This window comes from Musa acuminata, chromosome BXJ2-7 (assembly GCF_036884655.1).
Source record: "Musa acuminata AAA Group cultivar baxijiao chromosome BXJ2-7, Cavendish_Baxijiao_AAA, whole genome shotgun sequence".
NCBI classification, from domain to species: domain Eukaryota; kingdom Viridiplantae; phylum Streptophyta; class Magnoliopsida; order Zingiberales; family Musaceae; genus Musa; species Musa acuminata.
Window position 1 is genome coordinate 32,277,224 of NC_088344.1, and position 26,477 is coordinate 32,303,700.

General features: G+C 36.9%; 2 protein-coding genes across 4 annotated transcripts; both read left to right on the top strand.

Annotated features, from left to right (window-relative positions):
- The first annotated feature begins 1,750 nt into the window (after positions 1-1,750).
- On the top strand, positions 1,751-19,186 carry LOC135617608 (uncharacterized). 3 transcript variants are annotated; one of them, XM_065118011.1, is made up of 13 exons: positions 1,751-2,842; positions 4,733-5,009; positions 5,198-5,383; positions 6,645-6,797; positions 7,565-8,071; positions 9,449-11,632; positions 13,465-13,676; positions 13,765-13,920; positions 15,483-15,714; positions 16,089-16,384; positions 17,016-17,695; positions 18,122-18,376; positions 18,495-19,186. In XM_065118011.1, exons 1-11 carry the CDS (start codon positions 2,076-2,078, stop codon positions 17,326-17,328), a joined length of 5,283 nt encoding a protein of 1,760 aa, XP_064974083.1. In that variant the 5' UTR covers positions 1,751-2,075; the 3' UTR covers positions 17,329-17,695; positions 18,122-18,376; positions 18,495-19,186. The 3 variants fall into 3 exon arrangements, with proteins under 3 accessions (XP_064974083.1, XP_064974082.1, XP_064974084.1); XM_065118010.1 differs by having other exon boundaries at positions 17,016-18,376; XM_065118012.1 differs by having other exon boundaries at positions 2,757-2,842; positions 4,744-5,009; positions 17,016-18,376.
- Positions 19,187-24,058: 4,872 nt separating this feature from the next.
- LOC135616214 (auxin-responsive protein SAUR76-like) lies at positions 24,059-24,809 on the top strand. Its single transcript, XM_065115406.1, has 2 exons — positions 24,059-24,592; positions 24,678-24,809. The coding sequence occupies exon 1, from the start codon at positions 24,104-24,106 to the stop codon at positions 24,509-24,511; it is 408 nt and encodes a 135-aa protein (XP_064971478.1). The 5' UTR covers positions 24,059-24,103; the 3' UTR covers positions 24,512-24,592; positions 24,678-24,809.
- The last annotated feature ends 1,668 nt before the right edge of the window (positions 24,810-26,477 follow it).

Sequence of the window (26,477 nt, forward strand, 5' to 3'; positions counted from 1 at the left end):
AAATGAACAAAATCAATCAAAGTTGCTTGTAATCATAACTATAGATTGCAACTCATATAATCAAAGATTATATATTAAGTAAATCAAGTACTAATAGATAAATTTGCTTCACAAAAAGGATACATATTGGTTAGGTTAAGACTGTAAGGTGAATAACTATGGATCAAACTCTACACCAATCCAACATCCAATCAACTATTTTTCAGCAACATACAAACTCATATCGAATGCAATTAATACTTGATTATAGATTGACCAAACTTAATTTAGTTGAAATGAGAATAATGGACACTTTCAATTATCATGCCCAGCATAATTGATCCAAGAATGTCAAAGCAATTTAGCTAGCACAGATAAGACTGCTAAGTCTATTTCTGCAGTGATTTAGGGTTATTTTTTTAGAAAATACTCATATGAGTATTTCTCAAATGATATTTTTTATTTTTATTTTTTAAACAGTATTTTTAATTTAAAAAAATGCAAATTATTCTTCAGAAAATTTGTTTGTTATAATGTTTTGATGACCACCACAATAAAAATGCTGTAAATCATACTTGAAAATAAGTCAAATGAAATCAAAATAAACTAAAAATCATTTGATATATTAATTCAAATATATAGTTATAGTAGTTTAGGAGAAATAACACTCAAATACAAGATGAAAGTTGGATTGTTATAGTGTTTTACTGTCTTACTTAAAAAATACTATAAATAATTTAAATAGACTCCTAACCTCAACCAAACTAATTACAAGTCTAAAAATATGATATAAAAATGACATAATATGATGTCACTTATAGTATTTTTCATTAGCATTAATAATATTATTACTATATAAATAAAATATTATTAAAAATATTATAGATGAGCCAAATGAAAACATTGTAACAGTTAACAAAAAATAAGAAATAGATGAAAAAATTTAGCAGAAAATCTTTGAGGGATATTTTAGATGTTTTTAAATTAGAGCTATTATTTTGAAAAAGGATAAAGAGAGATATCTTATGACAAAAAACCTAAAATATAGATAATGTTTACAAAAATAAGACTTGGATCTATCAAGCAAGTTGATTGGTGCTAATTGGGTCATAACCATCACCAAGCTTCTTTTGCATAATCTAACAAGTCATCAGCTTGATTTCTCTTGTTCAGGTGTTCATATGATAAAGCTCGGAAGGAAGAACCTGGGAGAAGCTTCATCTGCCTCCTATGGCCATTGTTGCCATTGAGAAACCCAGAAAATGTCATTGCTCAATCTTCCTTTACCTTCTTGCCTTGAAATGATTTAAATTCTTTTTCTCACATGTTTTATATTAAATCATCCACAATCGACTGTTCTTCCCTTGCGAGATTGGCTGTGTGGCTGTTCATGGAGATGCCTTCATCTTAGCAACTTCCTGAACAATCTTTGATTCTATGGAATGTGGATGTGGAATTGTTCAGTTACCCTTTCAGGCACACATCTCCCATCTTACAAGAACACCTTTAGCTGAGTGATTACATAGAGTTACTCTCTGTAGAAGAACCAGACATCAATCACATCAATAAACAGTAGCTGACAGCAGATTTCATTGTAGACATTGAAAAGCTTCTGATGGATTTTGCAAGACAATTGTGATAGAGAGAAAGGAGGAGTGCCGATTCATGCCTTCATTCTCCAGCATTTCTCTGTGGGTGGTGGGTGTGACTCCCTAAGCCTCGTCCACATGACCCATGGCATTGCCTTGCTTAAGGCCTCCATGGATGAAGTCGCCTTCTCCTCCCTGCGGTATATGCCAAAGGAAACACAGCCGCAAGAATCGCAGTGGAGGGAGGAGCTCCGTCGATTCAATTGACCGTTAAAAAAGGAGCCGTTACGGATAGGGAAGCCATAGCGCAGAAAGAAAAGGGCAGTACTGTCATTTTATGCTGCCCTTCTCCTCCTCATCTCCTCCACGTGCCGCCATCTCCTACTCCCTTCCACTTCCCGCCCCTTTCCAGCCTCTTCTCGGCCGTCCTCGACCACCGTCCCTATCTCGACACCTACGGTTTTCTTGGAGCTCGCAAGAAACCCTAGCTGGGAATTACGCATCCGAATGATCCTCCGATCGGTGCCCTCCCAATTCGATCTCCAAGCCGCGTTGCTCCGTCCCGAGAATCCTCACCGGTCTCGCCGGAGCCCTCGGATCCGGGAGGCGGTCCTCCCCCATAACAAGCCGCGGGGGAGGCGGCGGCGGGTGGAGGTCCGCGTCCGGTCCTCGCTCGATGGCTTCTTACAGGACCTCGTCGTTGCCTTCCCCTCCCTGACCTCCCTCGACCTCCTCTTCGCCCCTGCGATCGGATTTGCCGCTGGTGCCGCTTTTTATTTCTCTTCTTTAAGGAGGGGAAAGCCGTCTGATGTGGATGCCGTGGTTGGAGACTGGGTTCTGTTCACGAGCCCGACGCCGTTCAACCGGAGCGTCCTCCTCCGGTGCCCTTCGGTGTCATTTGAGGATGGTGGCGAGCTTTTAGAGGGAGTGAACGAGAGTCTTCTCAGGGACGAGCGGCACTACGTGAATCTCAGCAGCGGAAAGATCCCCTTTGCAAGGGACGAGGGAGAAGAGGGGCCTGAGGAGGAGATATCCTACCAGAGGGCCTGCGTGGGGACGGATGATGGAGGGGTTATCTCATTGGATTGGCCCGAAAATTTGGACTTGGGGAAGGAGCATGGGTTGGACACGACAGTGCTCATCGTGCCAGGGACTGCTGAAGGGAGCATGGATAGATACGTTAGATCTTTCGTATCTGATGCCCTCCAGCATGGTTATTTCCCCATTGTCATGAATCCAAGAGGTTGTGCTGGTTCCCCATTGACTACACCAAGGTAAAAAGAAATCAACTTCATTCCTTTTTCTCAGAATTCGTAGGCTAGGTTTAGCTTTTTGATGCCAGAGAATGAGGCACTGAGCTCGTTGCAAGGAAATTTAGTTTTATGTATCTGATCCAAGTGTCAAAGGCACTGAGCATGGATAGATACCAGGTTGCTCCTTTGTGAATTGGGAGAGGAGTTCGAGTCGCAGAAACCATCTCTTTAAATATTTAATGGTAGGACTACATATATTGACCCTCCCTAAAACCCGCATTGACGAGGGCTGGTACACCTTTTTTTTTTTTAACTAATTGTTAAATTTAAGCTAAAGTCATTGCTACTGTGGTTCATAGCAAACTCAGCACCAAGTACTAATGCAACGTAAACTAATAGAATTGTGGAGAGTAGAGATAACTAAATTGCACCCTGCTCTTTTAATTAGACATTTGTAGCTTGATCTTGACAAACCTTAGTTTTCAGACTCCAGTATTAGAATGTATATTCAACAATACTAAGTGACTAAAAGCAACAAAAGGAAGGATGATGGATAGTATGGGTGTATCCATTGTTGAGAAATCAGTTCAAAGGACAACAAAGCTGCTGCAAGTAAAAAAAATAATCAATACAATAATTCTAAAAGGTGAATCTGGATGTCTTTTTGCTTCCCAGACTGTTGCCACTGCAGTTCAGTGACCAAAAGCCCTTTTTTTTTTCTTTTAGTACAAAAGCTGGAACTTTGAATTGTTACCTCTAGATGTCGATTGCTTACTGGAAATCAACTTGCCTGTTTTGACTGGAAAACAAAGAATGCTTTAGTATATCAAAACATATGCTCAATTGTTCCAAAAGATGCTCAAGAAATAGCAGCTTTTTAAACAGCATATTTCAGATAAGAATGTGTAACATGTTTCAATAGCTAGTAAGTCCTTGTGTCAAGAAAATCAGGTGCAAACTTGTCCTGTGAACAAAATTTTAATTGAGGAACTTGCATTGATCTGGAAAGTTGTGTGAGGCATAACATTTAATTTAGAAGGTTTCACTTGGGCTATCTCATATGTTTAACCCTAGCTGCTTGAAGAAAAAACGTGACCAACTCTCTTCTTTAGATTTGCAGGATTGGAATTCTATCGGTGTTTTTATTTGTTTTAGACAGGTTCTCTATTGGTAGATTGTGCAGTTCAGCAAAAATAGTGTAAGATACAGTTTACCAAGTTTGGTTTCACCCAATTTGACATTTTTTTTTGGTAAGTCACCCAATTTGACATTGCTTAATTGTCACTTAAAATTTGGGGTTAGGCTTGTCACACGCTAGTTTTTCTCTTAACCACCCAGTCATAGATCCAGCATGTGAATAACACGAGTCTGGGTTTAATCCTTAAGAGAGCAGCAAGAACCTAATAAGTTCTGAACAGCCATCTTTGTCGATTCAGAGCCTAGTTTGTTCAATTTAAGGGTTGTTGACTGTTGTAGGGCTTTTAAAACTGGATGCGTGCTACCCTTTTAGGTCTTACATGTGCCATTCTCATGCTAGACCGAGCAGCAGGTGGGAAATCGAACAACCATGGACCAATGGACTTAAACCTCTGGTGGGTTCTCACTTTTTGAATCACAGATAGGCAATGTGAAACCAGGCCAAACCAAATGTGGTAAATGTATTTTCTAATAATCAAAACAATATCATCTTTCTTGGCTGATTATTCTAATGTAACCTAATATTCTCTTGCATCTTTTTGGAACGCCTAGTTAACAAATTCTCTGCATGTGGCTTGGTAATGAAATGGTACTTTCTATGTACTTTCTTGGCTGATTGTGTCCCACTAAATGTTGGTCAAAGGGAATTTGTTTGGTAATTGATTGTTATATGAAATGTACATTCTTCATGAAGGAGTTCTGAAACAACTGCAGGTTATTCACAGCTGCTGACAGTGATGATGTCTTCACATCTCTCCAATTCATCAGCACAGTAAGACCCTGGACAACTGTGATGGGTGTTGGTTGGGGTTATGGTGCAAATATGCTGACAAAGTATCTTGCTGAAGTAGGAGAGTCAACTGTCCTAACTGCTGCTGTTTGTGTAGATAATCCATTTGACTTGGCTGAAGCCACCAGGTCATTCCCTCATCATATTGCTTTGGACCAAAAGCTCGTGAGTGGGTTGATAGATATTCTGCAAGATAACAAGGTTACTGATTGTTCCAAACTATAATGTTCCTGGATGCATTTATTTTATTACATACCATAGTTAATGTTTGGAAACTTCTGCACATTGAGCAGAATAGCAAAAGAAACGAAACCAGTATTTAAAATTTCTGTTTTCACTAGTCCAATGTGATTACTTAGCAACGATAATCAGTACCTCCAATTTTTCAGGAACTCTTTCAAGGTAAAGCTAAAAGTTTTGATGTTGGAAAAGCTTTGTCAACAAAATCTGTTCGTGATTTTGATGGAGCTATATCAATTATTTCTCATGGGCATGATACAATTGAGGACTTCTATTCCAAGACCAGTACAAGACAGTCAATACAGAGTCTTAAGATTCCTGTTCTTTTTATACAGGCATGTGGAATACTCATGTTTAATAGCAAAGTCTAGCACTTTTGTGAAGACAATCTTTGCAACATTTAAATTGAATACTTTTCATCATGGTGAAATTAACAATAACTGAACTACATGAACTTTTATTGTATTTCCGTCATTGTTAATCTTGCATGAAGAAGAACAAGTAGTGAACAATGAGTTCTGTGTTCAAAATACCGATGGATCTCTCAGCATAATTTTCTTGTAAGCTTCTATTTTTAGTGCGGTTGATTTTGATTTCTTACATACTGTTGGATATTTATACATGCCAGCTTGTTGCAATAAGAAAGAATCATTATGTGACATTATGAACATTACCCAACCATTGACCACAATGGTAATCTCCATGAAATATTTTTGCCTGTTATTCTTTCCAACAAGCAGAAGTTTCTCTTTGCTGAGGGCAAACTAATGATTACACTCTGTGGTTGGTATTCCAGTCTGCAGTTGCATTATTTACAGCATAAACATGCCTAGTGACCTGAGATGGAAAAGTCAGGATTTCACAACACATAGGAAACATAACAGCCTCACTATATATGAATTCAGATCAGATTCAGTCAGAATATATTGGTGGGTTCTGTAAATTTCGTACTTCCATAAACTAATGATAAAGATGAACCTATTGGGTTCAACTTAGCAATCTAATTCTGTAAACCTCATATATATGAATTCAGATCAATTTATCAGTCAGAATATATTGGTGTGCTCTGAAAATTGCATACTTCCACAAACTAACTATAGAGATGAACTTTGCTGGGTTCAACTTACTACTGCTCTCATACCATCCTACAATCTACTAAGTAATACTATATTACTATGTACTAACTGCTTAATGAGTCTGGTTCTTTACTCACCACATTATAACTGTTGCTTTGAACTTCAGTTCTGTAAGGAATTCTTTTGTGTGGGAATTGACTCTGCTTAAGGAACTTTACACCTGATGAGAGGGCCAATAGCTTTTTTGAGCTAAAAAGATCAATAGTAGGTTTGAAGCACATTTTTCTATTATTTTTGTGTTTTTATGAATATATTTAATAGAATAATCAGGTCCTTATCATATGGTTTATAGAGTCTTGTTTACTTCTTCTGGTACTCACGTGTCTTCACTTTAGAATTGGTGCCTCTTTCTGATACTTTTTCATTTTGTTACATGCCAATATGTGATGTAAATTATTATTTCCTTGATTCAGAACATTATTGAGACTTTTTTTTTGTCATATTTATTGATACTTTACAGAGTGATGATGGGACTGTGCCAACTTACTCTATTCCACGCAGTTCAATAGCAGAAAATCCATTTACAAGCCTGCTTCTTTGTTCTTACTTGCCTTCATCTTTTATGGCAACAAGGCATTCTGCCATTTTTTGGTGCCAACATCTTGCTATTGAGGTAATTTTTGGCTGTAAATTTTTTTATTTCTGAATCTAAGCTCATGCTTGTTGCGAAAGGCATGCCCACAGAATGATACTTGACATAATCTGCACATTGACATTTTGGCTTCTATTAACCTACCTTTTTCTGGCTTCTATTAAACCTACTGCTAGTAAGTTGCATTTGAGCAATTTTTGCCATCATATTATTATGAGCAATTGGGCTTGTAGGTTACTCGGATCATGAAAAATATGATTTTAGATAACTAATATGCTTGTGGTGTGTGGGCCATGTTCAGACCTACAGGGGATTCTAGCAAACCTTCAGTTCGGCAAAGTGACAACGATGGACAATAGCATTTAGCATAGCAACTTTGACTTGAAATCCCATGCTGTCTTTGGGGTTTTGATGATTCGATGAGCTTGATGAATATGCCAAGAAATGAAGAATTGGGAAGATTATGATTTCCCAAATATCCCTCGAAGGATATTGATTAGAATTTGGACAATATAGTCATGCTCAACCCGAGACTTCTTCAGTACTCCTTTCTGGGAGCAGATCCCATGAAATCTGCGCCTTGGGTTATTAATTATTCTTAGTATGGAGAAAAACTGCCAATATATTAAAGAATATAGTTTCATAAAGCAAAAAATTTGATGGATCAATTGTTGCTTAGCATAATCTGTCTGGCTTAGTAGTTGGTAGTGGCTCTCTTGATTATGCAATATGTGCTTTAGCAACTAAAATAGTATCTTTTGACATGATTTTTCAATTATCCTGTGCAGTGGATATCAGCAGTGGAGTTTACACTTCTGAAGGGTCGTCCTCTTTTAAAAGATGCTGATGTTACCATCAATCCTTCAAAAGGTTTGGCATTTATTGATGAGAGAGCACCAGAGCAGAATATTTCCAATGGTGTTGAAGGGAGATACAATTCTTCCCCTTTGCATTTAAGCCATAAGATTGTAGATGGGTATATAAATAGGAAGCTTACCCAGCCAAACTCTGTAAATGGATTGCTTGATGATCCAGCTAATAGTGTGCTTAAGCAAACTGATGCTGCAGCTCAAGGTAAAGTTAATGGTAATGTGGATTCAAGAAGTGAGGTACAGCAGATAGAGAGTGAAGATGATGATAGAACAAAGCATATCAATGCCATTGATTTCCAGAATAGTAGTGCAGATACTGAGATGGATGAAGAAGAAAACAAAGTTTTACAAACTGCAGCTGTTGTCATGAATATGCTTGATGTTACAATGCCTGGCGCTCTTGATGATGAACAGAAGGAAAAGGTACATTTTTGAAGAAAAAAATCTTATTCTGATTTCATCTCCTAACTATTCAAAATATTGTCGTGTCCTCTTAATAAACCATTAGCTTGTGCCCTTATTCCAGCCTTAAGATTACCAGATGTAGAATGAATTTGTTATTTGTGTGTATCTGTTTGCACTGTAAAGAGGGATGTGCTTGAATTGACTAAGTTGTTTGCAGTAAATTTTTTTGTTGCATTATCTTGTTAAGGGTTGAACTGATTTGAAGGTTTTGCATTCATGTATTATACGTTTGAATAGGAATAATGTTGTTCTGTCATGCAGTAGTTGTAGTTCCATTTTGCGTAGATATCATATAGTTGAAGTTCATTTATATATACTTTATTACAATGAACATTGCTAATATGAGGCAAATTTATTTTACACTAAGATATTAAACCATTAGATCTTTACTTTTCACTTAGCATTCCTATAATAATATATGAAGTTATCAGCTTGGTGACCCTTCTGACATACAAACATAGATTGCTTAATTTTCTATGACACATCAGATTGGTGATGCATGGATGTAGCACCACATAGAACGTGGCTTGTTTACATAAGAGTACTGTTTACTGAAGTTCTCTTTTACCTTGGGCAAACTGCAAATCAACAAGACTGTCTTTACTGTCACAAAGTACATTGAATTTAGCATCACACACTGAGAGCCAATATTGTAAGAGTTTCAACACTCAGTCTCAATGCTTGGCTTCTTTTCATTATTTGTATTTTCTGACCTCAGTGCGTTATTCTTTTTCATCATTCAAACTTGATGATTATTAGGTATTTGACAAATGACATTACTTAAAAAGGTTTATACATTATAGTGTGGTGCATTTCTTGGCTTCTTTTCATTGTGGAGTTCAACTCTAAATCTCAATGCTTCACTTCTTTCCATTATTTGAATTCTCTGACCTCAATGCTTAATTATTTTTCATCATTCGAACTTAATGATTATGAGGTATTTGACAAATTACATTACTTAAAAATGGTTTATACATAATAGTATGATGCATTTCTTGTCCTGTTACATTCTCTATCATGCAAGAAATTTCAATATATGAGCATGACGATTTTTTGACAGATGTAGCAAGGATATATTATGTTTACAAAGCAATGTATTATATCTATTTCATTCTCTCATTTAACCAGGATCTACATGTTCTTGCTACTTGTTCCCATTATTTCTGATGGCTAACTACACATGAAAAATGATTGTCTAGAAGCTTTTGCCGTTACTAATATGGAAATATTTTCCAGTCATCTAAGTCTTTGTTCAAGTTCTGATTATACGAGACAGTTCTATCTTTGTTGTGTGTAATGTTACTAATGTGAAAACATTTTTCTCTATTGCTTTAGGTTCTTTCTGCTGTTGGGCAAGGAGAAAACCTGGTGAGAGCTCTTCAAGGAGCTGTGCCAGAAGATGTACGTGGAAAGCTCACAACTGCTGTTACTGAAATTATGCAAACTCAAGGGAAAAACTTGAATCTTGAAGGACTCAATAGGATTGGTTGGATTCCTAATGTTACGTCAAAGGTAAATTCAAGGATCCAAGATACAGTGAAGATCTCAGTGAATGAGAATGGCAATGATGAGAACAATTCAGGTGTGGGTCATGAGGGGAGGGTGCAAGGTGATCTAGAACAGTTAAATTCGGTCAATATCAGCATTTCAGAAAATGTTGAACCCTCTGAACAGAGAACTTCTCAGTCTCCTGGACTTACTGATGATGGATGTGAACCAAGCCAGGGTAATAGTATGGAGAGGGTTGATCATGTGATAGATGAAACTGGTGGTGAGAAGCACAAGTTCAGTCAAAGACTTGGAATTGCTGATAAGCACACTGAAGATGATAATTTTCTTAATGATGCAAGTTATATCCATTACAGTGAAGAAAAGAGTACAGACCATAACAAAGAACAAAATATGCCAATTTCTATATCTAATTCTGAGGAGTCACTTTCATCAAGTGTGTCAGTATCAGATCACCAGGTTGTGCAGAAAGAATGCTATGAATTTCAGAAGAACGAAGACAAAGTTAATCAGGAATTGCATCAAAATTCACATAGTTCCACAACATCAAATGAAGCTTTACAATGCTCTTCTAAGCCCCCTTCACTCAGTGTCACTCAAGCATTAGATGCCTTGACCGGATTTGATGATTCTACACAGATGGCAGTTAACAGTGTGTTTGGGGTTTTAGAAAACATGATTGACCAGTTAGAGAAAAGTAACAATGAAGGGGATGATGATGAAGTGAAGAAAAGTAAGGATGAGATATCTCAAATTCTATCGCCTGACCTTCCCACCGTCAATGGAGACGATTATAAAAGGACAGAGCAGAGAAGCAATCGATCAAGTAAAGTATCAAATATAAATCTGTCACCTAGGCATCCTGATAATTATGTAAATAAGGAAGACATTCAACCTGATAACACTGTGGAAGATAAATTGGGTTCGAATTGTATTGCTAATAGCCTTGAATCATCCACAGAAACTAGGACTGGAGGGTCCGAATTAAATACTTTAGGACTTAATCCCTCAAACAAAATTGGTAAAGTTGGCCCTTTACAAAATTATTCTCTAGACAAAGCTATTGACCCTTATTATTGGGGCTCACCATATGAAGCATATCTCCAGAGGTATATTTCTTCTTGGTTCCCAAGATCAAAATCATCTGATTTGGATTCAACTACTGATTTATTCCTTGACCCAGAAAAGGGTCAGTGGAAAATGCTAGATCAAGCAGGAAGTTTCAGTGGTAACATAGAAGAAGGCTGGCAAAATCAGATTATCAATGGAGACACCGAAAATCAGCATCAGTCATCAACGCAAAGTGACACAGATAGTATTATCGAGACATCATATGCGATTTTAGATTCAGAACTTCCAGAAATTGAACAACAATTAACTGAAACTTTTGATACTAAGGGTGGTTGGGATACAAAAGAAGAGGAAATGCTGTGCTTAATTAGGAACAATTTACTTGATTCTCTGAAGGTTGAAGTTGATCGTAGATTGAGCACTTCCAATTTGAAGGAATTGGAAGGGGATCTTGTAGATGATATGAAACAAGTTGCTGATGCAGTAACTAAAGCAATCGTTCTAGACAATCATTTAGACTTGAAGTCGCTTTCAGAGGATAGCCACCTAGAAATGGTAAATGGTACACTAGATGGAGAACACACTGTCAAAATAATATCTTCTGCAATTGAGGAAACCAGATATTTGAAGAAGGTCCTTCCACTTGGTTTAATTGTTGGTTCACTCTTGGCATCTTTGAGAAAGTACTTCAAGATTGCTGCTTTACATTATGTAGACCAAAACAAAGATATTGAGAAACCTGGAAATATTCAGGAGAAACATTCTGAGGAGGAGGTTTACACCAGGAATGAACATCTTGATGATGAGAAAATTCAAGTTTACAATGATTTAACTGGTGTGGATAAAAACTCTGCCACTACTAATTACAGTAAAGATGTAGTCATGGTTAGAGCAGTTACCGCCACCTTAGGTGCAACTGCATTATTAGCACACCATCAGGTAATGTGAAAAATGAACTTGGGACCTTAGTACTCCATTGTTGCATTCTGTGAAAAATCTTTCTTTATCACCTGTTTCTGTATGAGATTGACAGCTTGTGTCGAAGAAATTTATGTAGTTATGATACTTTTGACATAATTAAATAAATTGATCGTTGAACATAATATTTACCATCATCTGATCTCTAAGTAGGAACTGGAGAATCAAACTGGACCATACTTGCTATTTTTCATTGCCATGTCCTTTCTTTGGCCCATCTCAGGTAATCCATCTTAGCTAGGATGTTTGATCATTACAGTAGTCATTGACCTTAGTACTCCATTGTTGCATTCTGTGAAAAATCTTTCTTTATCACCTGTTTCTGTATGAGATTGACAGCTTGTGTCGAAGAAATTTATGTAGTTATGATACTTTTGACATAATTAAATAAATTGATCGTTGAACATAATATTTACCATCATCTGATCTCTAAGTAGGAACTGGAGAATCAAACTGGACCATACTTGCTATTTTTCATTGCCATGTCCTTTCTTTGGCCCATCTCAGGAAATCCATCTTAGCTAGGATGTTTGATCATTACAGTAGTCATTGATTTTTTTACAAAAATTTAGCAGAATTTTACAAGTGAAATATTGGATTTGAATTACTTCTTATTAGTTGACATCATATTCTGTTCTGTTCTTTCTGGCACATAGTTTCCCATCAGTCAGTTAACAAAATATAGTTTGCATCTTTTCTCTAACTAGATTGTTACTCAGATATTTCATCATGCAGTTCATGTATAAGAATTGCTTGTTGATTATTGTTTTTACATAGTTTGTCATCATCATGATTTCAATTCTTTTTTCATTAGAATTTATTTCAATTCTTACTACATAAATGACAATTTTGCCAAACCATTTGTTGGCTGCTTTCTTGTTTTCTTGGTTAGTTGGCTTATGCAAAGAATTAGAGGTGTTAAGGTAAAAGGTGCAAACAATAACCCATGAACACAGAATTTATATGTTTCCCTTTCCAGCCAATTTATGGAAACTGTAACTCTCCTTTTTCTTCCATTGTTATCTTTTATTTCTTATACGTGTGTTACAAAACATTCAGTGGCCAAGAATTTGGACACTTATGAGCATAAGAGCATTATAAAGAGGTTCATGTTCATTCACCACGGTTATCTTGACTAAAAACATGTGACTCTCTAGCTTGCTTCTCCACCAAACTCTTTCATATAGGCAAGGTTTTAAATATCGGTCAGATTGTAATGTACCAGTTGGTATTCGCCCATCTGACTAAGTTTTTTCTTCAATTTATACAACGATGTCATGCATTACAAGATGATATGCTGCCTGGTGTACCGGTAACCATGTCAGTCCAATTATTCTCGAAACCCATGTCAAACCTGTATCTAAAACCTCTTCTTTCCTACTCAACTCCTCAATAATCATTAATTTAGTATGGAAGTGTGGAGGGCCTCTAAGTACTCTATCTATACAGTTTTTAGGGTACTTGGCACTTTGCAACATAACCACATTTTATGAGGCACATATTTTTGACCCGTACCCACGTTTGTGGTTTGGCATTTTGAGCTACTTTATCTATGCTTTTTAAGATAGGCACGTACCCACATTTGTGGTTTGACATTTTGACCCATACCCGTACCGACGTTTGTGGTTTGGCATTTAAGATAGGCACATAACCACATTTGTTAGATTCATATGAGTATATTCTTTTTTATCTATGCTTTATTGTTGAAGATTCTTTAGAAAATGTTCTTAGATTCATGAGAATACTTAATACTTAACTGCTCATCATCAACTGGCTCTATCTTAAATCTTCAGCAAAAGGACACTTACAAAAGCAGTCAAGTAATGGAAGTTCCTTCAAGTGTAACTAACATAGAAGGGTCTCAAAATGAGGAGCAGACTAAGTCTGAAGAGGCAACCCAAGAGAAGAATCCAATTACTATTGTGAGCAGTCTAGCTGAGAAAGCAATGTCTGTTGCTGGACCTGTAGTACCGACCAAGGATGATGGGGAAGTGGATCAGGAGAGGTGGAAATCATTTAAATTCTTCTCCAGTTTTTTAATTTGTTTTTTCATGAATCCTTCACTTATGCTTGTCTTTGTAAAACATGTAAAGACTGGTCGCTGTTCTAGCAGAATTAGGACAGAAGGGTGGATTGTTGAGATTAGTTGGTAAAGTTGCTTTGCTCTGGGGTGGTTTACGTGGTGCTATGAGCTTGACTGACAGGCTCATCTCATTTTTGCATATTGCTGAGCGTCCACTGTTTCAGAGGTTAGTTTTGTTATTTTTCCTAACCAGTTTTGTCAATTCTCAATGGATATTCAACGTGAAAGACTAGTTTTTTTTTTTTGTTATTAAATTCAACATGCAATGCATCTCAGTGGAAAATGTAATTCGCTTGTTCGCTTCAGTTGTCCTGGAACAGAATACAAGCAAGCTTGTGGTTGTTGTACGTTGTAATGTTAACACACTAAGCAAGTTCTCAGTTGTCTTTTGTCATTTGTAGTATTTCATATGGACTTAATGTGTGATGAGGAAGTCCAATGTGGAATCAGATACAAAAGCAATAGGAATAAGTTTATCTACCAATTTTCTATATACTTCATAGTCACTAGTTAGATATTTTGGTTCAGAATATCTAGTGAGAGAAAACACATTTTAAACAGCTTAATTATTGTGGACACCTGTAATTTGCAAGGATGATAAGCAGAAGGAATCTGAGTAATCGAGTGTTATATATAAACAACTAATCAGAGACATTATGCAGTAGACAGATCCATAGAAAATTCTGTCACAAATAATTTTATTTTTTTCGTTTTCAATGTTCTACAGCTCAATTTGTCATGCAGAACTGCAACATCAGCAACTTAACAGATAACATATTCACAACTAAAATGATTGTGAAGTATACTTTTGTCAGTTGGAGAGTTATTCACAACTAAATCAGATCTTCAAATTGAACCATTTTTGTACCTGTTTTGGAGAATGCTTACATAACTGACAAAAATATGGTGCTCTTATCATATATATCTCTTTCTAATATTATCACCATATTTAAGATATCTCATTACCATATTGCATTGAAGCAATTGCATATCTTTGATGGATGATCTTTAACCTTGCTGCAATAGAGGGATCTGAGTATCAATGTTATCAATGTTCTGTTATCTGCATCATTGGTGAAGACCTATATATTTTCATGATTCTCATCATTTTACTTTCAAATTCTGCAAAGAAAGATGCATTTGATGAGGGATATCAATGATAACCCTTCAACTAGGTTTAGTTCATTTACATAAGGTCAGTAATCATGTTTGTTGATCACAAAGAATCCATCAACAAACTGGAAAGTGACAGAGGCATTTTCTTATAATGACCTAAACAGATAATCATATTCTTGTGATGGCAGTTGCTCAGTTTAATGCTAATGCAGGCTTGCTCATTTGTTTTTCTGGTAGCTGGATATATATATATATATATATATATATATATATATATATATATATATATATATATATATATATATATATATATATATATAACTTATGCTTCATTTTTAAGGAGCAACCTTTTGTTTGTTTGGTTTGTCGTTGATAACATTAAGAAACAATTGTTTCACTGTGCCTTGTTGAGTTTTATCTCAGCAAATACTGCTTTTTCATTACAACGACTTGGTCAAAGATATATGCGGTCTAACTCCTCATGTATCTTCTTTATGAAATTTGATGCTAAGATGAGCATATTTGTTATGTACTTTTAGCTTGTTGCTCCAGTTCTGTTCTGATTATTAGCATATTTTCAGAGCATAATATTGGTGATATCTCTTCCTGTAGGGTTATTTGGTTCGGCTGCATGGTTCTTGTCTTATGGTCTCCAGTGGTGATTCCCCTACTCCCAACACTAGTACAAAGTTGGACAACGAGGACATCAAATAAAATTGCTGAATATGCATGTGTTTTGGGACTCCATGTTTCTAGTATGATCCTTGTTGTACTTTGGGGTAAAAGAATACGAGGCTATGACAATCCCCTTGAACAATATGGACTGGATCTCACAGAACCCAGGGTATGAGCTCTTTAATCCATTCTGCAATACAGTTCAGAACAGCATCATGATTTTTTTTGACAGCAGGACAATTTGGCCTGATATCATCCTTCCCATTCCATTTTTTGGTCCCTGTATCTGCATAATAGCATATCTTAGCAAGTTTTGGCTTCATTTGGTAATGCAAATACAAATGGGATGGTAGGAAGTCTTTTCATACTTTTTTGGCTTTATATTAGTTCTATTGTGGTTTCTGATAGGCCTTAAGGGTGTTGTTATGTGGTCATGTATTAGTTAATCAGTGTCCATTTTCTTCTTTAATGACTTGAATAATTTTGTTTGAGAGCACATTCACTATGGCTGCAGAAATCCCTAAATCAGCTGCTTTTCTGCAGGTCCTTGGTTTTGTTAAAGGTTTGATTGGAGGAATGGCAATCGTCATGTCTGTACATTCTATCAATGGATTACTAGGATATGCAAGCCTCTCCTGGCCATCAGGTTCCACTTCGTTGTCTCTGAAATCATTCATCAACATGCTACTACTAGGTGTTCGAGGGATTATTACAGCAACAGGTGCTGCTCTAGCTGAGGAGTTGTTGTTTAGGTCATGGCTTCTTGAGGAAGTTGCAGTAGAACTCGGATACTACCGTGCCATTATGATATCTGGAGTTGCATTTTCTCTAATTCACAGGTATGTTTTGATTGTCTGCATTTTCTGTGCATATTAATTGGCTTTCTGTTTTCAGACACTTTGTGGAAGCTTAATGCCTTGCCATTCCTTGCAACTCGTTTTATGATCTGACTTAGTTCTTCCTTTAGATTAATGTTTACCTCACAATAAATACTTGGTTTGTTCAATTTCATGTTTGATAGTAATGTATCATGCAAGAATGGAAAAGAACTACGTGAAATTTTTTGGTGAAAAATCCTGATGGGATGATATTATTTCTTAAAACTAATATTAAATGGGACAAAAAAGGTGTACTAATTACATGTTTAGAAGTGGGAACATATAGTTTTGTTGCCACCTATCTTATAACCAACTTATGATCGAGCAAAAGATATATAAATCTTCATTACCATTTTCAGCTAATAAATATCTCAAGCATTTTTTACTTGCTATAAAGTGTGGCTGAAATGTCATTGGAAGATGTAAATTTGTTTCATGTTTAAAGAGTAGTGCAGTCCTTATTAGACATGTTTTCTTAATTTATTTTTTGTAAGTATTTATATGTTGATTACTAACTGTTGTTAGTATATTTTTTGTAAGTATTTATAATATGTAATTTGAAAAATAATTCTAGTATTTTTCCAAATTACAGGTCCCTACCTTCAATACCTGGATTTTTGCTATTATCTTTGGCACTTTTTGGAATTAAGCAGAGATCAAATGATAAAATCTATGTCCCAATTGGAGTACGTTCTGGGATAATGATCACCAATTTTACCTTGCAAACTGGTGGCTTCATCAGATATGAGTGTGGCACTCCTTCCTGGTTAATTAATACTCATCCTCTGCATCCATTTGACGGTGTTGTTGGACTAAGTGTATGTGTTCTGTTAGCCATTCTTTTCTTTCCAAGGCAACCTCAGCAAGCGAAATGTTCAAAGGATATTCAAGAACAGAATGGATGAACATGGTAGACATTTAGAGAGATTTGCTGTTGGTCACTAGTTGCATAAATGCACAAAGCATGGAAGAATACAGTAAGGGTGAAAATCTTGCTACTTTTATAGAAATGGAATATAAACAATTGTACAGCAACAAAAGGATGTTGGTAATGCTGTAAAGATGTTAAAAATGTTGCAACCTCTTCAGAAATTATTAGGGCAACAGAAGGGGAATCAAAATGATGAATGTTTTTACCTCCATTACTAACAAATAAGGTCGTGATGCACCATATTTTTTTCAGCTTAACAGTACAGTTTTGTGGAAAGCAGTTCTGTAAGAGATTGATGTTAGATCATAGACATACACGATTGGGAAAGAATTGCGAAGGTGGTAAGCCTCAGTAAATCTTGTTCTGTTCTGTCTTCATCGTTACTTTTTACATACAATAACTGCACAAACGTGCTGTACTTTTTTGAATAGTGAGTCCCTTTACTCTAGAGAAAGATATGATTCATCAGATTTGGGAAGACAAAGATATATTAAAATGGTTTTCCTTTGTGTTTTAAGCTACTAATATAAAACAATTATTGTAAAGTTGTGAAGTATATGTACAGATTTGATTACTTGATATGTTACAATAAAAGGTGGCAGAAGTTTCTTTGTGCGCTACTACTATGGAAAAAAAAGAAAAAATAGAAGTAATAGCATCCAGAAAGTTTTGTTGGTTGATATGGTACAATGATTTTTGAATAATTGATTCGCCATGTTGAGATTGCTTGGAAACAGTAGTCTAATGAGCTTAGAGATGTTTACCAGTATCTCATCATTAATATGGCATTCATACGCACACCGCCATCAAGGGAGTTAGCTGAAGCTAGAAGAAGCAGCCAATAGAGAAAGTTCATTAAGGGTGAGAACTTGCAGTCACACTATATGACTTTGTAACTTTCTGCCTTGCCATCAGTGTAGCATGGGAGATTGATAAGATGTCTTTCCTTGAATCTGAGTTGGAACTTAGACTTGTTGATGCAGGACACAGGAGATAGGTCTGCAAAACCCTATATGGCAGAGGTAAGTTCTCAAAACAAGGGAATTTTCTTTTTGTTATATTTCTAATAAGAATAGAACATTGAATTATCTGATCATGGTTTCATAAATAATCAAATTACTGTTTGTCTGGTAACAACAGGTGGAATTTCTTATTTAAATCGGTGTACAGAAAGTGCATATGCCATGAAGCAGCAGCTATTACAGGCTGAAGGAGAATAATGCATCAATCATCAGTCAGTGAAGCAGAGACGACGCTCGCTTGTAGATGCACAAGTGGGATTTATTAGTGGAAGTCAGTATATCTTACTGAAGTTTCTTAAACACTACAAGGCCGCCATTGTTGCACAATCTTTTTGAAACTGTTAACTAAAAGCTTAGTTTTAGTTTGAGCTGGATTTAATGAATCAATGAGCTTTGATGATTACAAAGATCTTGTATGGGTGTGTCAATGTCTTTAGAGACTTGGGAGGTATTGCTGAAGTTGGACATGTCATCCTTTCCGGTGTCTCAGGGAGTAGAAGAGGTGGTGAAATGGTGCACCACCAATTTGGTCCAATGAACTGTCTTCACATGCTGGCCATTTGATCCAATCAGAAGCTGGATTAGAACTCTCCTTCCTTAGTCATTGAATATGAAAAATGTTACTCAGTTCGAAATGGGCTTAAATCTATCTCATTACTCTCACCTATCTAAATTCAGAAGTTGATAGATTGAGATCTCCATTTATTTTTTTTGTATGACTGATGATATCGATGTCTCCTCATGGAGTTATCATTCATGTGAACAATGTGATATCTGCTAATTCATAGAAATAAAGCCTGTAGTTGACAAGGAAGTCTACAATGCAATGATCTTGAGGAAGCTTCTCATGCTGTAGAAGCAAAATCTTAGCAGCGGTACGGAATTCCTCGTTGCCTGTGAGAGTAATCATATCCCAGTTGCAGTTCTCGAGTTGCTTCTCACTTTGCCTTTTCTTCTTCTTCTTCTTCTTCTTCTTCCATTTGAGGTTGTGTGAAGATCACTACTGCCCATCAAGTTGTGATCTGTTGCCTCTCTTGATCTAAATCTTCATCTTGGGACACTGTATCTTCTGTCACATGGCACGCCTCCATTATGGTCCTTCCTGCACGATGGCTTGAATCCCAAATTGCCATCTCCTGAAAGCAAAGGCAAAAGCAACCAAAAGGGAGAAGGCAACTCCACCAACACAAGCAAGCAAGCAAACAAAAAGCAGCACCATCTGTTTCTATCATGTGTACCTCAAGGAAGCAATGGTGTGTCTCCCAATCAAACAACAACTTCTCTCAAGTCATATGATGCATTGAACTGTCTCTCTTCTCCAATGGATCAACCTTTTCTGAGGCTACATGATGCACTTGAGCTGTCTAAGGTCATGGAAGCAAGACTACATGCCCATCTATTATTGTTCATGCATGACTCCCTTGTTCTTCTTGCTCCTCTTCTGCAGGTATATCTTTAGACTGTATCAGAGGCCAACCTATATAATGGCCTGTCCCAATTGTGGTCCTAAAATCCCTATAGATATATAGTTCAGCACAGGGGGAAAGATTGGAGGAACACAGACATGATCTTAGTCTAATTACTAGAAGCTATATTGGTGGAGCCACTGGGGCTGATGCACCTTGATGAATTTAATATCCTAAAGATCAAGGACATTGGCAAGCTTTATGATCCATGTCCAACATTTTTGATGAATCAAATGCATGAAGCTTGCAGTTCTCTACTTACTACTGTAACCATAACCAATAGTTACTACTCACCAGTTCTTTTTTCTGCTAAGTACTACTGGTGATGAGAATGCAAGATAGGTCATGGCTAGAGGCTATAGTAGCTTATGTCCTCTGGCACATGCTTTTCATCCTACATATCTAACATATAGACTTCAATTTCTTTGTACAAGATGATAGTTAGGGGGAATAACTCTCTGTTTTACCAGCATTGGCTCCATGACAAAATGGATCTCTTCTTCAATGGCAACATGCTACTATTAGTGCAAACATGTTGGAGTTGGTGGCCTCTTCAGAGATTTAAGAGCCTGCACTGCAGGAGAACATGAATCCCAGAATATTCTGTCATTCGGCATATGACAATTCCATTTTCATTGACTAAGATGATACCAACCAGACTTCCACACAGCATATCCTTCGAGGATCCACACAAAATATTACAAGTTAGTCTTTAGACTGACTTCAGTACACTGACATGAAGACGACAGTAGAAATCACATGAACAAATGTGCAGAGTGAAATCTGAATGGCATTCGGTAAAGCAGTCAAAAGAGGAACTCATTGGACAGGAGAGAGTAAACTTGAGAACATGAGGAGTACACGCATCACTCTGAAGAGCTCAACGCAATTTCCACTGAATCCTGCCAGCTCTGCTAAATCAGACTGCTATAGAAATGAGGACCAGTAAATTATTTATGGTGTAGGTTTGTAGCTTCTCATCAATCCCAGCAGATACTTTCTGTCACACACACTGCGCTCATCCGACTCCAGAGGCTTAGACAATTGCTGTTCTCCACCAGAGGAATTCCCCACAGACAACTCAGCAAAGCTTGGCTTCTTCATGTCTTCTGGGCTACACAGAACCTTTACAACTGTAACATAGCCACAGGAAGGAGCTGCATGAAAATATATTGATCATCATACTGTATCTATTGCTCCCATTACATGCAGTCATATAATTGTGTACTAAATTATATTTTAGTAACAGCTACTGTTCTTTGGGATTTCATACCATCCTCTTCATAGTCCCCTTAAGAAGGTTATGATCCTGTTTTTTTTCCTTGTTTTCTCGAAAATCAAGTGTTGAACTAGTCATGTTATTGAGAAAAGAAAAAAGATTGTAAAAACAGATAATTATTGTGTTGTTTTGTCATGTTATTAAAACATGATATAGATTGCTATATGATCCAGTTATCTCTCATAAATTCATATGATACAGTATTGAAACAATACATTACCAAGTATGTTCATACCCCCTTCAAAATAACCATTACATCCCTCAGTAATTGTCTGTTGTAAGTTCAAATTCACCACCAAGATACCAAATTTTTTCCTTTATGAGCAGCTGTCAATCATGATGACAATAAACCTGGGAAAACCATTCTAAATAACATAACCCAGCTTCATGATTCATGCCAACAGCTCTCCACTCTAGTTTATTGTAGCCAGTTGCCTCTTGAGCTGTAAGAAATCAAGTGTCAGATATAAACCAGCTATCAACCAATGCCTCTTTATGGTTTCTTTTGCTAAAGCTATCACCTAATCACCCTTATATATACATTGAGGTCCTGAAGAAAGTTCCCCAACCACTTCCACTTTTTTACTAGAGCAAAAATTCTAACCATAGAAAAGTCTTTCATTGTCCTCAACTCTTGTTTGATTAACAGTTAGTAAGTCCTACACCTCAAGTTATTCTATTCTAATTCATAATTACTTTGAACTTAACCTATTACATGCCATTCTTTAAGGAACATATAGCCTGCCTTTCAATATCTTCATGCTTAATCAAGCATTTTGTATTCCCCAACAATTTGATACACTGGTGCATGTCCTCAAGAGAATCAAATCCAACTACCTGACAAAGAGCAACATATTTTTAATGTTGACAAACTCAGCTCCAACTCCTGTTTACCAATAGAGTAATTTGGGAGTATTCAAAAGGCAATGTTAGCTTGGAAGGTTGATGGGAATCTCAGGACTCAATCTGTGCAATAATTCAATAAGCCTAAAGCTATATAATCATTGGCATCTTTTTCTTTGTTTAAGCATACCTGTAGGCAGGACACCTTGATTCTTGCAAGGGCCTGCTAAAATTTGGAGGAAATGGTCAGATGTCAGCCACAAAACAAAGCATATGGTGGGTTTCATTTTGGACAATCAACTACATCCATTTGACATAAGAGGCCCTTCAAATGATTGTTCATGGTACCTCTTGGACAATTCTCTATCCTAAGCATACCAACCATAAGAGAAATTTGACCTCCAATACTGATATCACCGACACAATATGAGCTATCGTTTGCTTCTTGAATGGGGTCTTCGAGCTGTCTGTGATGAAGTCATCAGAACAATTCTTTGTGGAAACATACAAAGCTGAAGCAAATAACAACTGCTTCATTTGCATTAGGCAACTTTAATTGCCAGCTTTTTTTGATTATTTTTGTCCTTTAAGATCAATGTCTAATCTTTTATTTCATTAGGAATGTCCCATGAATCACAGTTGTCTTATGGATACATTTTGAGGATATAACATTTGTAATTTAGTGAATCCTTTTTATGTTGGAAATTGTTTCAAGAATTTTGCTGCAAATAGAAATATTCACCAGAATATAGTGGTAAATATTTTTTATTTTTCTCCTCACTCTTAGCATGGTTAGACATGATTTGTGAAAATTCCTTTTCCTAGGGACTACTAACATATCCTAAATATGAGAGAAGAGAACTAAACAATCACTACCACACATCCACTTTTCCTTTGAAAATTTGGTATGCTAATTATCTAACATATTGTCATTTTCTTAATTTTGTTGGCAAGAAAGAACAACTAAAATGAATCTAAGGCTGTTTAAGAGTTATGGTCATATTTATAATGATATTTCACTTCATATGTGAAGGAATTAGCACAGTTTTAAACTTAAATTAAATGTACATTTAACACAATTTTAACTGCATATATGAAGGGTTTTATATGAATGAAAAATTTTGATAGACAAGTTTGTTCCTACATCCAAACATATCAAATCCATAGAAAATCTAGTCTAAGATTTTTCTTCTTTTCTTGAATGAGGAGAACATGTAGGTTGGGACATTCTAACTTCCATGCACATGAACATCACTTTCACTTATAGGAAGGCAAAAAAAAAAAAAAAGGATAACTCTATAATATGCAATCTCTTGACTTGTTTGGTTGATAGCATCTAATATCATAAAATAATACTTGTTGGTCATGCAGTTTCATACTTTGACCAAAGTCCAACTAACACAGTTTCCAAGAAAAATTAATAAGAAAATTATTTTGGAATGCTGATTACTTAGATTAGATTAAGTTCAGTCACATCCTCAGTATTGTATGAACATCTTATCAGCTTAACAATTTGTTTCATCTAGCTAGATATAGATTAGCAGAGATTATGTGAAGAATAATAAGCTCAGTGCCTCACTCCTCTCTCTCTCTCTCTCTCTCTCTCTCTCTCTCTCTCTCTCTCTCTCTCTTTCTTCTTTGCTTGTTATCTTATCAGCTATTACTGTCTACTTCTTGGAGTTCTACATCATGATGACTGTGCATGTAGCTGCTAAGGTGCATGAATGACATATGGTTACAATTCACATCTCAGGCCAAGTTGCTGTTATTGTGTACTGTAGCAAGGTAATATATATATATATATATATATATATATATAGAGAGAGAGAGAGAGAGAGAGAGAGTAGTGAGATGGTCAAAAGAGAGATCAGTTAAAGAAGACAAGTCTGTGGTCCTTTAGTACATAACATGTATGGATCCATGCACCCATCTATGTTCCACCCACATCTATACCATCCATGCATGCATGCATTCATTCATTCATGCGTGCCTCTTTATCTTTCGTACTGTTCTGGTCCCACTTTGGTGGACCCCTGTTCCCCCATCCCTTTAAATTCCACCACCCTCCTTCCTTCCTCCCCCCAAACCTCTCTCTCTCTCTCTCTCTCTCTCTCTGGGGGTAGCGGACAGAAGCTATTGATGGCGAAGAGCGGGAACGGACTGAGCAAGCTCAAGTGCATGATAAAGAGGTGGCACTCATCGAGCCGGCTGACGCGCACGGCCCCGTCAGCCGGCGGGGCCGCATCGTCGAGGTCGCAGGACAGGGAGGCGTGGCACTCGGCGTCGTTCCACGGGGACGAGGTCCCGCCGGGGTTCCAACCGGTCTACGTCGGCAAGTCGCGCCGACGGTACCTCGTCAGCGCCGAACTCGTCGGGCACCCGCTGTTCCGCGTGCTCGTCGAGAGGTCCGGCGGGCACGACGGCGCCGCTTGCGGGACCGTGGTGGACTGCGAGGTGGTGCTCTTCGAGCACCTGCTGTGGATGCTGGAGAACGCCGACCCGCAGCCCGAGTCGCTGGACGAGTTGGTGGAGTTCTACGCCTGCTGAGGCGGAGGAGAAGAGCTACCGCGGAGGACCTGACTCTCATGCCGCAGATCACAGTAGGGACTATTAGCCATAATTATAAAGGTAAAAGCTGCAACACTATCTTTCTTAGATGGTGCTCGAAAAATAAGAACAATGTGATGATTAACCAGCTCTAATTATCTTCCAGGGCATGGCTATGTGTGCTACAATTTTCTAATATGTTGTATAATCTTGCTTTTTTCTCTCCGAGCAATCTCAAGGGAATGTATATTTCATGTACATTTCAATGGAAAAACGAAGGTGGTGTTCATCTTTCTCATGGTCTTGCTGTCTTCTTCTTTGGGTGTTTTGACTGTGACATTGGAGGGAGAGGAAGGTCACAGGTCAAGTTGGACATGCACATGCAGAAACCTAATGTCCAATCAGAACTCCATATGTTGCAATCTGCAACCCACTTGTGTTGATATCATCCTTGTCAACCAGCTAAGAGAAAGCATGGTGTCTCACATTCACAAGACCTTGTCTTCTTCTTAGTTTATTTATCCCAGTTGTTCAACAAAGACAGCCATATCCATCATGTCTGGCTTCCAGATTATTACAAGAACATTAACATAAATGAAATGGTTCTTTCTTCCAAGTCCGAAGAAGATGACATCTCTCCTGAATCAGTAGAAGATTGCATGCATGCATGCATGCAAGTGAAAACACACTGTGTAGGTGGGTGCAACCACCTGCACAAATTAAATGCCCAGCCATTCTTAAGCTACTAATGTGGTTGAACCTTCTAAGAATGAAAGCTAAACTCTCTCTCTCTCTCTCTCTCTCTCTCTATGTAATGAGGAGGAGGGATTAGTTGAACCATGTAGGGCTGCCCATGTGCTGTGAAGCGAAGAAACCGAGGGGGTGGGGGTGGATTGGCTTCATCGAGTTCTTAACTCCAATTTACTTAAGCATCGATCTTAACATAATCCACATGTAATCCATATGACGTAGTAGGAATAGAGTGAGTTTTTGGAGGATTTCTTCCCTTCAACCTACAGCCAAACGACATCATTGAATCATTACCCGGAGCTTGGAGTAAATTCTATATTGTTCCTCACAACACACAGTTGATGAACTTGGAGGTCAACATGTCTAGGTCAGATAAGTCAATCGACTTGACCCAACAGTACAAATATCACTGATAGTGTATGGTGATCAACTTAATAAGTTTCTCTTTTTGTTTTTAAGGCCATATTGAATTATCAATCCTCCTGACATTCATTACATCGATAAATTCGATTTATGTACTAAAGGAAATTTTTATGAGTCCCATTGGGTTACTTTACCACCACTTGGTCTCCTTACACTAATATAATCTTCTATGTTTTAATATGACTGTTTTTGTAAGTTTAATTGTTTGATGCATTACTTGATCACATCTCTATGATCCCTTTTTAAGCAACTTGAGGTAATGATGTAAATGTAGGATTTTGTGCAAACATATCTGAATGCAGCATCTAAAAATGGCATTGCATGATATTATAGTTGACAAGTCTACAATTGATATATATATATATAATTTGTGTTGATCAAGGAAGAAAGATTTTAGAAGTTAAATATAGTTGAATATATGCATATGGGGATTGGACACCATCACAAATTAAAAGTTTATGCCCATTGAATCTGACTATCTTTTAGTTTACTGGTCATATAATATTATTATTCTTAATATTTATCTTACACATGAAAGCTTAATTAAATTAGAAATGGGAGGATGTACTCCCAATCTTCTTGTGGTTTGCCACAGTTAAATTTGTCTTGGATCTGGGAAGAACTTGTGTTCATCTTGAAAAAGATTTTGGGTTTGATTTTTAATGAAGATGATTGTTTTTTTAATAAATTAATAAATCCATCTTTTATTCTAAAAAAAAAAAATTTTCATCAGTTCCAAATTTTTGATGGGTTTCAAATATGCATTGAGCCTTTATTTTTACCATATATTTAT

Bases quoted from the DNA above. Each gene is read 5' to 3' on its own strand.
- LOC135617608 (XM_065118010.1), top strand. From the start codon at position 2,076: ATGATCCTCCGATCGGTGCCCTCCCAATTCGATCTCCAAGCCGCGTTG. The intron at 5,010-5,197 runs GTTACTGATTGT...CCAATTTTTCAG, and splicing joins ATATTCTGCAAGATAACAAG to GAACTCTTTCAAGGTAAAGC. The intron at 5,384-6,644 runs GCATGTGGAATA...GATACTTTACAG, and splicing joins TTCCTGTTCTTTTTATACAG to AGTGATGATGGGACTGTGCC.
- LOC135616214 (XM_065115406.1), top strand. From the start codon at position 24,104: ATGGCGAAGAGCGGGAACGGACTGAGCAAGCTCAAGTGCATGATAAAG.